The 13,263-nt window shown below is 38.6% G+C and overlaps 1 protein-coding gene across 1 annotated transcript in view; it reads left to right on the forward strand.

Moving 5' to 3' along the window:
- Positions 1-244: 244 nt before the first annotated feature.
- Positions 245-13,263, forward strand: part of LOC114018114 (E3 ubiquitin-protein ligase TRIM36-like) — a 119,250-nt gene continuing 106,231 nt past the window's right edge. Inside the window, exon 1 of the mRNA XM_055698309.1 lies at positions 245-457. Within this exon, the coding sequence (XP_055554284.1) occupies positions 245-457 (213 nt within the window). The remainder of the gene's footprint in view (positions 458-13,263) is intronic.

Consider the following 13,263-nt stretch of genomic DNA (forward strand, 5'->3'; position numbering starts at 1 on the left):
TCTTCTTGCTAGCAGCTCAAAGCCTCCACAGAGTCCATTTATCTCCTGATGACCTCTGTTATTGTTTACAGTATTTTATGTTTCTCTGATCCTGGATATTTTAAGAAGAAAAAGAAATGTGAAGCCATCCCTGATCAGATGTTCCCTTCACTTTTTCTTCTTCCTCTGACTGCCTGTCTGTGGGACAGCATATTGTAAGCTGACTGCATCCCTGCTGAGCTTGGCAAAGCTACCTGGTGGGAATATGGCAGTTGTAGGCCAGACAAAGACCAAACAGCTACCCAAAACAAGACATTGGCTGGGGTCAAGAAACAACTACGCTGTTTTGGAGGACATGTCCAGACACGACAACCTCAACCTGCTGAGGCACGTGCAGTCCATGACAAAGGACCATGCAGCTGTCACATGTGCCCCTCAGAACCAGTGTGCCAAGATGGGGAGCATGTGCGAACGTGTGGTACGTGATGTTGTCAGGGAAATGGTCTCCCTGAATACCCTATAAAAGACTGCACCACTGTACAGTAAAGCACGCAATCCGGAGACCCCCACCACTGACGGACAAGGAAACTACAGACCAATGGGACACTGCTGGATCCATGGTGGTGACTAGCTCTGTCCTGACTGCTTAGTAGGTTTCCTTTCTTTCTATCCTTTCTTCCTTTTCCTATCACTCTTTTCTTATCAACACTTTGCTTCAATAAACCTTCCTGGTTGGTGGCATTTGACCTTGTTTGCATCTTCATCTCACTCAGGGTGTAACATCAAATCTCTCTGCCTCGGGCTGTCCCAGACCAGAGCACTATCCCTAGCTACTAGCTGAATGATGCAAGAGTACTCAGACCAGAGCTGACTCCTAGAGAAAAACTTGAATTCAGCATGATTCAGGAAATGAACCAGATGTTATGTAGTCATTAGGGACAAAAGCTTACAAGATAGATCACAGATCTACTCATTCCTGTTTGAGCTATTCATGGTAGCTTTTTAAATTGTGGCAAATGTAGCATATGCCTATTGAGTCCTAGAGGACTCTGTGTATTGATGGAGAAGGAGGTTTTGGAGTATGTGTTGATTACCATTATGCTTATTGAAAAATGGCAGGGAGAATAAAAAGGAGAAACAGTTCTGTAGATGGTTTCCTGGCATTTTGGGAACCAGCAAGGACATTTGTAAAGGAAAGGTAGTTCTTTGTCCTGAAATGATGTAAATCTGAGACATCCCTTATAAAGATTAAAAATTACTGGGGTTTGGGCAGTTCTTAATTCTTATGAGCTACTTAATCTTTTTTTCAACATCCTTGTTTGTTTTATATCTTCTTGAAGTCTCATTTCCTCTTTTGCAGAAGTACTCTACTGAATACAAATGAAACAGGAAATTGCAAAAGTAGAACTAATATCCGTGCTCAGATTCATTAGTCCTACTCCCACTGCTTCTGTAACATCAAGATTGGCAAAGAATTAGAGAGGATTCATGATTCTTGCAGTTGCATTCCATTCAGTAAGGAACTGCTAACTATGCAATACTGCAATATTACATCTATTGCTTTCTTAGAATATGCCTTTAATCTTTTCCATGTTTTCCCTCTTTCTATCCTGACAATGGTGTTCAACTTAAACATGAGTCAATTGGTTGGGCAAGTCACTCTTGTAACAGACATTGTTCTCCTCTCTGCTGCAAATACTGTAAAACTGTTTGTGGAGTAAGACCTGGTTTCATATGACTGTTTTTCGTTACATGGTGAGAGAGTAATCCGTTGTGTTTCACATTGGGCAGGTGACTTTTTGCTTTTTTGTAGTGGGAATAAGTAAGCAAAATCCCTTAAGAATTTTTTTTCTGAGAAAACTAAAAGCTTGTCTCCATTTTAGGAAACTTCCAGCCTCATTTGTATAGCTTGCACTAAAATAAAATTATCCAAAGTTTGGAACTTGTTGTGCTTAGACCTTACAGTGGACCACAGCTGAGACCCACAAATCAGCCTTGATTCTGCATTGCTCAGTACTTCAGCACTGAGGAATTAGACAGCTGCCCTAAAGAACCTGATTTGAAATCACCACACAGCTTTGCCAAGCATATGAAGGACACTTAAATACATTCAGCAATCATGCAGATTTTTACAGATTAAAAGTAGCATGATGGGAGAATTTAAAATTTCAAAAAGTGTGCGATGATTGAGAAATATGCTCAGAAATTTTTTTCAATGTTTTACACAAACTTAATGGACTACCTTCATACTCTTCCTTCTTAGATTAAGGACAGCATGCTCAGGAAATAATGTCAATCAAGGGAACATAGAATCCTAATAGTCATGTAAGATTTCTGATTATTCTGATAAGTTTTTAAAAGAGACACAAGTTTATGATGACCTTACATACAGGGAATAAAAATCTTCAGTTTTCTGCACCAGTATAGGTAGGAAAGTGAACACACATATCTTAAACTTTTCAGCTGAAATAAATTCAAGATAAACTGCAGGGCCAGTATATGTCTATAGGTCTTGCACTGCTGCCAAAAATAAACCCAGAGCTTTCCAAATAATAACTGCAATGTAATAGAAGAATAATATTTAGTGATCAGATCTCTAGCTGTTCCATTCACAGCAATGTGAATCTGGAAATGAACACATTATGCTAAATCAAAAGTCCATGTAGCTATGTATCCTGTCTCCAGCAGTGGCCATAGGCAATTGAGATAAATGTAAAAGACTAAAGTCTGACCTTTTGTTACAAATTTTTCCCTTTAAAATTCATTGCAGGCAAATACTTAAGAGGTACAGATTTGCAATACCGTCAATCCATATTGGAATGCTTGATTCAGAAGGATGACATGTCAGACTACCTTCTACTAGAAAGTAAATCTTACTATTCTTACATCCAATAGTTTAAGTTTTTTAAATCATTGTAAATTGTTAACTGCCATTTTGTAAATTTTTTTCAGTATCCTAGTGTAGCCAACATATAAAGAATATAAAAACCTTTTATCAGTCAGATTTCTTCCAGCAACCTATGCTGAACATTCAAAACATCTGATGTGCAAAATTTCCCTAATGTTTTCACACAACTTAGTTAATGAAGATTTAATTAAAACAGTGTTTCAAAAGCAATTTTAAAGTTAATTCCCTTCAGCAGAGTTTAAAACAGCTTGCATGTAAAGAAATATTGGAATTGTAAATTGTAAAATTGTAAATTTAACTTTATTGTAGCTAAAATTACTCTTTATTATCCTAAAATATACAGTAACTTAGAGTAAAAAATCTTATGATACCTTAAATAGAAAATGTTTCAGTTGTTGATTTGTGTTAAAGAACTTTTAACAGGAATATTTATCCATTCTACTTGTTATTCAAAAAAAACCCTAAACTAAGCAGGATAAAAGTATATTAAGTCAATGACAACATATTTTTGATGCATAACATGTTGAACTGAGACCTAGAAGCCATAACAGTTAGAGCTTGTCAAACTCTAGTGCTGATTTTTTGCTGAAGTGGTACTGAGACTCAGCAGGTAAATGCAGATGGAATAGGCAGCTGACTTGGTTTGGAAATGCATTATGTTTAGGGTTAAAAGTAGGAAAAGAGAATGCAGTGCAGTTAAATAAATCATCCAGACTAAACCAAGGCTAGAATTTACACCCTTCTTATGTTTGTTTTCTGTATTTAGTGATTACTGAACTAGACCTCAACATAGGACTGAATTTACCATCTTGGGGATGTAAGGGAACTATATGGTATGGTAGAGCAGCAGTGTATGTAGGTACCTGGTGGGCTGCAGAGTTCATTTTAAGTTTAGGCTTAGTCTATTGTTTAGGAGAAACTAAGTGACTTTAATGCAATAATGCAAATAAGCCATAAAGAAGTTCCAGAGTATTGGAGTCCATTAGCCCCCTTCATCCCTAGCACAACTGTAATCGGCTGAAAAAACATGGCTGTAGCTCTGTACCTCTGACCCCATCTGTTACTGTGGTCTAGCAATCTCTGTCACCGTAAGATGAAACCAAGCCTGCAAACGTAAGCTTCATTAAAGCCCTGTCCTAACTATTTCTCAAACATCCTTCTTCTGTGTAATGGGTGTTATGTGTTGACCAGCAGCATAGCTCCCTCTAAGACTTGGTTTAAACTTCGGCCGTTGCTGCAGTCATTGATGAACCAGAATTCTCATTTTGCCTAGAAATACACAAAACTACAAAGTACCAAAAAGTATGTTAACAGCTTGGCTTTTCCATGTAATTGGTAACCTTATGCAAGGTCATAAATTTCACTAATGCAATTTCAGAGGAGCTATGACAACCTGTATGATGTCTCTTAGCGAACTACCACTTTTGGACAGAATAAGACTGTTTGGCACACTTCTCGACAGAGGTGTTTGGTTTCTAGCCAACAAAGGTGAGGGGAGGGTGTAGTGCCTAGCTTCAGAGTGTGATGCCAAGCTATGTTTTGGGGTTCATATAAACAAAGACCATGTTTACATTTAAACTAGGGGGGGTTTGGAGTATATGAGTAAGACAGAGGTTTGGATTTGTGTAAAAGTGAGGTTGATGCTCAGGATACAACAACAACAACAAAAAAATAAGACACCTGAAAATGATTGAAAGGTGCAGCAAGACACAGCAGTGCACAGAGACCAGCTTGGTGCTTAAGCACCATCTTGTGTGAGGCCAAGAGGGACCACAATGTTGGCATCAGAGTACAGACATGGCTGCAGATTTGCAGACAACACAGAGCAACTACTTAGAGTAACAAGCAGCTTGTTGAGGGGCTGCCAGGAAAACTTAATGGCTTGTGCCATCAAGAACTTCTGACAACATTTGTGCAAAAAAGAGAGAAGCTTTTAAAATACTGAAGTTGTATTCGTTTTCCTTGGTTTATTAGCACAAAATTATATTAAGGCTTTACTTCTCAAGCTGCTTGGCAGGTTTGCTTATAATAATAAAGAATTCTGTTACTATTAGAAGTTTACCTTCTGCTTTCCCATTTGCAGTAACTCAACTGATGTCCACAAAAATACACCAACACTGTACCTTGACAGCAGTTTCCATGCTATTAGAACCCCTCATGTTTTCTGTATGGACTGTATTTCTTGTACTCTTCACTATGTGAAGAGTAATTAAGACTCAAAGGAAAACAGCATGGAATTGAACAAGAGCTGGGCAATCCAAATGGAAAAAGTAGCCAAGTAATCAATTTAACAGTATAAAACTGCCTTTAAAAACAAAATATGCATGATTATGTAGACGTCAAAACAGGCTGACAGAGGCACAATGCTACTTTAATATTTTTATTATTTGGCACCTGTGTTTAGTTGGACTAACAGGCATTTTAATTTTATGAATGTAACTGACATCAGAGAGATGGTCTTGTGATGGAAACAATGACTGAGTCCAATTTGGTCACTAAATTTCTGAAATCCTAGGCAAAACTAGGCAAAAGCTTGGCTTTCTTAGAAGAGAGGCAGAATATAGAATAATTAACGTCTTATACAAGAAAACTAAACACTTCTGAAATGCAGAACTAGTACTGTATACCATAATGCTAATTATCATATAAGCCTAGTAAGAATATTTCTTTGTAACAGAGATAATAATAAATAAGCTTTTGACATGTTATTAAAAAGCCACAAATAAGATAGGAGCATCATTGCTTGTAGCACTGCCTAAACTTTGAGAAACACTCTCAGTCTCATACAGTTTATATTCTATAGTGTATTATAAACAAAGATAATTTTCAGGGGTTTGACTTACTCTAAACTTTTTAAATGCAATCAGTATTCTTGACACAACTAAAAGTCTTCCAAGCCACAGGACAACTGAAATATTTTGTCCCTTAGAATGGGATTCACTTAGATACAACCAAATTGAGCAGAGGATAAAACATGTATATAGTCAGTTACTAGGAAAGATGTTTTAAACAAACCAAACTGTTGGTTCAATATGCTACACTTCTAGGACAGAAGGAGATTTAGCCACTTGGAAGGAATGGTGGGGAAAAGGTTAAATCATTGACACAAAGCAGATAGTAATTTTTATCTCATTTCTATTATCATATATGTGTTATGAAAAATCAAGATCTTAAGAAAAATCAGAAAACCTCCTTTGGTCACTCTTTTTCATTAATTATTTTGTGATGTGAGATTCAGAAAGTAAACTGAATTATGGAAGTATCCATGAGATTCACTCTTTGGACTATGGAAAAATACTCTATGCTTTTCTGCCTATAGAAAATCATTCTTTATGCTTTTGTGCCTGTCTATACATTTACTCAGTTTAAAGATAGATTTCCTGCTGAGGGAATTCCACTGGTTAAGTGACTTTCTCTCTGCCACAGGCAAACAAGAAAATCTGGTGATTTGATTAGTTTACTGTAGATGTTTAAGTATTTAGCAACAATATTCTAGTTTTGAATCTGATTAGTAAGCACAGAAACATCTCTGAAGGCTTGCTATACAGGATTCTAATGAATTGAAAACTGCATTGAAATCACAACCAGAAATAAAGATTATGTCAATAATTATGTCTTGCCTTAGTTCTTAAATGTTTAATTAAAATGGTTTAAAGAAAAAAGCTAACTAAAAACTCATTGTATAGTGTTTTCTTGAGTCATAATTATATAGGAATAGACCTCCTTCCTTTTCAGCTCAGTAGAAAAGTAATCTTCTGTGAATTCGTATTTACAAACAACTTGCAATTGTATTCTAGTAATTGCTCAGAGAAGAAAGACCAAATCCAAAGTATGAGAGCCAAAGCATGGGGACTATCAACCCAATTCCTATGTCAGTCTGTGAGGAATCTCATCAAAACCAGGCAGCCACATAAACACTTGTTGGTGACTAAGTCATCTGGGTGCTTCAGTTTTACTGATCAGATCTGAAGAGGTCCGTGTCTATGCAGTGTGCTGACCGTCTGCCTTCTGAACACAGATCCCTTTGAAATGTGGCAAGCTAGGTCTTCCACAAGGGTTTTAAAAATATCTTGTTTACAAAAAGTTTCAGTTGTGCTAGACCTAGCTGCAACACATATTTTAATATTCCATATAATCATTTGTAGGGCAAGAAGTGCTTCTTCCCCTGTTTGTTGCTTCTGGCTGTCTCTCTGATGTGTAGTTTCCCCCAGTGAGCAACCACACGCATCCTGTGTTCCCCTGCTAAACTTTATTTTTAGGACCATGTTCAGTAAATGGTTTAGAAAGTGCCCCAATTCAAAGCACTGTTAGAAGCATCTCTGGACTGTGTCAGTCTCACATTTGTCTCTCAGCATAAATGTGTTCTGAGTTTGCTGTTTTCTGTCATTACATTTTGTAATACTCCCTTTGACTGGTGATTTCCTCCAATTCTTTCTAAGCTGTTGGCAATTTTGCTTTGTTTGCTGCTGCAACTCAATCAGAATTTTCCTAGCTTTTGCAGGCTTGCTAAAATAATCACATTATATATCCTTTCTGTCACTTAATTTACAAGCAAGGAAAGAATCTCCAATGCACACACACACAAAAAAAAAAAAAAAAAAAAAAAAAAAAAGGCACAATCCCATTCCTGAAGTAGTTAGCACCATTACTTGATAGCTGAAAACCGGAACTTGAGGATAAAATTCAAACCTGAATTTTTCCAAATTAAAACAATCAGTTTGAATCTATAACATCCTTTGCGTGAATAACTTTGTTCCACAGTGTATTTCCTGATACTATGTGGCAGTCACACAAACCAATCCAGTGGTCTGGTTTATGGATGTTAAAACTACCACATTTCCACTACATGGCAGAATATATAATTTCTCAGAGTCATTAAAACAAGTTAGCTCTGTGGTCAATAACATGGGAAGAAATGGAGCATGGCGCAATATGTCCCATATCAATAATTTTCTGCATTTTCTTAACAGAATAGCAATTAACAGCTTAGATATCTGAGGAGTCATTAAGGTATTGTTGTGCAGTTTGTACATCATTCGGTGTGGATGAAATTTGTCTCTGTAAGCCAGCACATGAGCTTATATAAAAACAACTATGAATTCTTACCTGATACATACACTGCATTCCTCCTCTCTGACCAGAGGTGAATTTCATTTGCATAACTCTTCTGGAACACAAAAACTTACTTTCTTGAGCTCAGGCACACAGACAAAAAATGTTTTAAACTGTGTGCTTGTAATATAGAAGTCATAAAAATGTGTATCTGTATTTACTCAGTGCTATGCATTAAGGTATCACTTAGGTAATTACATAAGTAAGGTAACAATATGTCCTTGTTTTGGCTGGGATGCAGTTAACTTCCTTCTCGGCAGCGGGTGCAGCTGTGCTGTGGCTGTGCTGTGCGAGCAATGCTGACAGCACACAGGTGGGTTTGGCTGTGCCCGGGTGGTGTCTATCCTCAGTCAGGGACTTCTCGGTGTCTCAGGCCCGGCCAGCGAGAGGGCTGGGGGGGCACGGGGAGCTGGGAGGGGACACAGCCGGGACAGCTGGCCTGGGCTGCCCAAAGGGATATTCCACACCATGGGGCGTCACGCCCAGTATGTAACTGGGGGGCTTGTCTGGGGCTGCCGACCATTGCTCAGGCGCTGGCTGGGCATCGGTCAGCGGGTGGTGAGCAGTTGTGCTGTGCATCACTTGTTTTCTTTCCTCCCTTCCCTTTGGATTTCATTCTTTTCTCACTCTCCCTCCTTTTCATTATAGCAGTTATTGTTACCATTATTATTGCTTTTCCGTTTTTATTTTATTTCAATTATGAAATTGTTCTTATCTCAACCCTTGAGTTTTACATTCCTTTTCGATGCTCCTCCCCATCCCTCTGGGTGAGAGGGAGTGAGCAAGCGGCTGCCTGAGGCTTGGCTGCTGGCCGGGGTTAAACCACGACATATTTCTGAAGTAATTACATTAGTAAAGTATTACTATAAGTATAAACAATAATATGATTATTGAAAGTCCCTGAATCACTAATATTTAGAAAATCAACTAGAATTTACTCCAAGAGTGTATAAATCTAAACCAAAATGGGACTGCAAAACCAGAAAACTGGAAAAAACATTGAACAGTTCAATAAAAAGCACTTCTCAAGAGCTCTTGGAAGTCATCTTCTCCAAGGTCCCTATCTTTGATGCATCGAACACCTCATTTCACTAACTAGGAAGTGCAGAGATCAAAACAAAAGTAAAAATTTACTGTTTTCCAAACCCACAAGAGGGTTGGAACCTAAAAGCTTGCCTTTTTATAACGATAATTTTTGATCTAAAAGTTGTTACCTCTTCCTGCAAACCATGACTCACCGGAAGACAAAATATTTCTGAGGTGGGAGAGCTTCACATGCTAACAGCCAATGCTGGACAAACCAGCAGAGAATTTTTTCTAGGTAGCAATCTAGATGATTTGTATTATGTCAGATTAGAATAATGTTACATTTTAGTGAAAAACTAGATAAGCTTTTGGTTTTATTTAAGTTTTTTTCCCTCCAGAATGCTTTTGTTAAGAGACACATGTTGTTCCAGGGAGATTACTAGTTGGTCAACAAGTGAGTTTATTAGTCTCAGAGTTAACGGGAATGGTTTTTTGGACCAGCATATCCTGAAGTAAAAAGAAATGACTGACCGCCCTGTTCTGAGGGCTGTGGTATATTTAGTTCTCAGATCCTTCCTTTTTGGTGTGTGAACAGGTGCAGATTTATATAAGAAACGGAAAATTACACATGGTTTTTAAAAACTTTGCAGGTATTTTTCATAATAATATGTTGTTTAAATATGACCTGTTGCTGCGCTTTACCCACCTTATTGTTTGGTCGATCAACTAGCAGCTGCAAGCGTACGGACAGCTGCTTTTCACGTCCCCAGGTTAGCAACTGAGAAGCGGGGCTGTGTGCTGCTGTGTAGGTGTAGCCATAGGTACGCTCCTCCCTAACAGGGGCTACAAATCAACTGCCAAAGGAAAAAATGCAAGCTCTTGGTGGTCAGACATGGACCTCTAAATGAAACGCCAGGCAGTGGCTTGTTCTGGCTCCACACACAAAAAGGGTGTCTGTCTCAACGGGGTCACTTGGTCAGGGTAGCTGCCCTCTGGGCCCCCTCATCACCCACTGCTCCAGCCAGGGACAAACAGAAGTTACAAACTTCTTACCTGGCAGCAGGAGGCAAGAGCTGTAGAGACAGCATGACTCCATGTGCACCCAACACAAACCACTGCTGGCAAGAGATCAAAGACCACTCTAGACTTTGGATATAAAAATACTTGAAAAGTTCTCAAGATGGAGTGTGATGCATTATTGCAAAACATGACAGTAATATGCTGGATGCAGATTAAGATAACACCACCTAGTAGAATCCAAGAATGACATTGTGATTTGAATAAATGTCTCAACAAAGCCTGCAATTTCCCTAAAAATCTGCCTAGGTTTTGCAGCAGGAAGGGTTGGCATCAGTTATATCTTCACTACCAATTTTCTGTTTATACTGTGATGCAGCTGTATTGAAAGTGCTAGGGCTTATCTACTTGTTTGTGAGTTGCTCTTCTAGTTGCTCAAATAATTTCTTACAAATGACTGGCAAATACTTTTTTCTTCAGCAGCTAACTTATCCCATAAAATATTTTTAAAACAAAAAAAACCCCTACTCTTTCCTTCTTCCCCTTTAACTGCATGAATTTGTCTCCAAGTCTCCTTTTCCTGAGACTAATGTTAGTCCTTGCTTTCTAATGCTCACTCTTTTTTAAGAATTTAATTTGATATTTATCTTCATGTTTTTGTTAGTATTAACATCCTTTTCTTTATCTAACTCATTTTCCACCTTCTTGAAAATGAGAGGTGGAGTCCCTGTTACAGAATGGTGTCCATCATCAGGTAAACTGACTGCGAGGAACTAAAATCTGTTTTAATACCATTAAATGTAAAGGTATATACCTCATAATAAAATAAACAAGGCATACAAGATAAAGGAACGCTATCTTGGGAAGAATTAATTTAAAATCACAGAGGGATTATACTAGTCTAACATTACAGTTGAAAGGGGTAATATCAAACAAGAGTTGTACTGTTATATGACGAGGACTAAGTCCTTGAGAAGGATCTGAAAAACAAATAACAATAATGAGATGACATTTCCCTGGAAAATTCCAGCGTAGGACTGAAAAGGGGAATGTAAAGTGATGTAAAGTTTGATGGAAAACCAAGAGGTACTGCCAAACCCATCTTTAATTGAAATACTATCTGTGGATCAAAGGCAGATTCAGACACTGCCAGTGTCCTCAAGCTTTGATCCGGCACTGTAATAAATACCCATCAAGATACCTGCACTTCTTGCCAAATGAGTGCCAAAGAAGGAGTGTGAAGATGACAAGCAGACACTACAGGATTTCACTTCCTTTGTATTAGTCAAGTATCAATCAGACGAGGAAAGGGGAAAAGGCTGAGAGGAAGAAAGTAAAAATGAGAATAAATAATCGGCAGAATAAACTTTTGCACTGATGCCTGTAGCAAGTAGTTGTGTGAATCCACATGCATCATCTGTTGGTGACTGCCCTTGTGCAGTTCACAATTAGTGTCTCCCCACCTGTCTTGAAAATTCAATCTCAGCTATAAAGGTCAAGTTGGGCTTTTCACTCTTACACATCACGACTCAAGAAAGGGTTCAGATTACTGCCTGTCAGGTATGCTCATGTGCCTTTGCTCATGTGTTGCTGACCGATTTTGTAAAGGACCAGTTCGGTCTGTGACTAATTAGAAGGAATAGATTACATCTCACTCCTGCTTCTGCTTGACCTTCAAGAGAAACATGAGTAAAATGAGGGGGTGGGGGTGGGGGTGAATGATGCTAGGCAGAACTCCAGACACATACACACACACACATGCACACACACACGTGTATGAGCACATTGTTGTGTACATGACAGTATTTAATTTAAGATTAAGGTTTAAATTAAGATTTAAGATTAAATTAAGATTTAGGCATTCCTTATTCCACACTTGCATAATAGTAATCAGCGTATTTCCAGTAGCTTTTTTGCTAGGCAGCATCACAGTATTTGTTAAATATTGCTTCACCATTATGAAGAGAACTGGCATGGCTTCTCTCATCTCTGAAATTACCCTACAAGTGCCTTGAGAAACAAAATGCTTTTGTAGCCAGGCTGGGGAGGGGTGAGGAGAGCAGGGACTGTCTTTCTAATGTATGGTTACCTTTGGATTGTTGAATAACCCTTATGTAACCGGTATACAAAAAAAGAAGAGAGTAATTTAAATACAATATAAGGATTATCTTAATTACAACAGCAAAACAAGAGCTAGTATTGGCTCTCCCATGAAGGGCTAAGAACATTTCTTTGGCTCCGCACAACCTTTGAATCAGAAATGGACATTTGTTATGTTCTTCTGATACAGCTCTGTGTTGGCCAGAGCTTTATGACAGACCTGCCTGCACCTTTTCTTTAAAATGTACTCAACACGAGATCTTCAAAACTCCCTTCTCGTTTCATTAGAACAGGAGAAATTTAACTAGAAGGAGTCCTAGATCTTCCCAGTGGAACAAAGGACTAAGGTAACTAAAAAAATCTCTACCCTACCCACTCTGCCCATTCAAGACAGGCCATTTCTTTCATGCTTGATCCCAGTCCAGCATTTTCCAGTGACTTCCTGAGCTGCTACAGACTTTCCGGGTCCCTTTCTTTCCACCCTCTCTGATATCTGCCTTGTTGCCTCCGCTCTGTTCCACTCAGCGGGTCTGGACCAGTTCTTCAGTTGTTTCCTAGCTGTACCTCTCTTCACCTGGCCTGACCCTGCACACTAGAAAGACGCTCCCAGCTGAAAGTATCCAGTTACTTCCAGAGATTTTTCACATCGCCCAGCATGCAATAGCCAAGACAAGACTATCCAGAAATACATTTTTAGTGAAGCACAGGGCATAGCATGCATATATGTTGGCAAACAAAGAGAATCATGCCCTCTGTCACAATCTGTCTTATACCTCAATGCTACATGTAAGGGTTCATGACATCTAGAAGGTACTCATTGCAGAGTTTAGGATCTAATAGGAGTCACATTTAGGGAATGAGATTTCAGTTCTTTGCCAGTGTAATGAGATTTTCATTGTGAGGGAAGCAACTATTTCCTAAGGCTGAAGGCTTCACTTTTTTTGGTTTCACTGATCTACATTTGTCTTCCAGGCACCTTTCAAACAACAAAACTTTTTCTTCTCCAAACTCACCCACTGCCATTTCCCAGAAGGTATACCTATGCTCACCGGACTGTTCGGTAAACAGGCACATTCAGAGCACAGATATACAGGAATGATTGTGCACAGTTCACTGAATGG

The sequence above is a fragment of the Falco cherrug genome, chromosome Z (assembly GCF_023634085.1).
Source record: "Falco cherrug isolate bFalChe1 chromosome Z, bFalChe1.pri, whole genome shotgun sequence".
In the NCBI taxonomy this organism is placed as follows: domain Eukaryota; kingdom Metazoa; phylum Chordata; class Aves; order Falconiformes; family Falconidae; genus Falco; species Falco cherrug.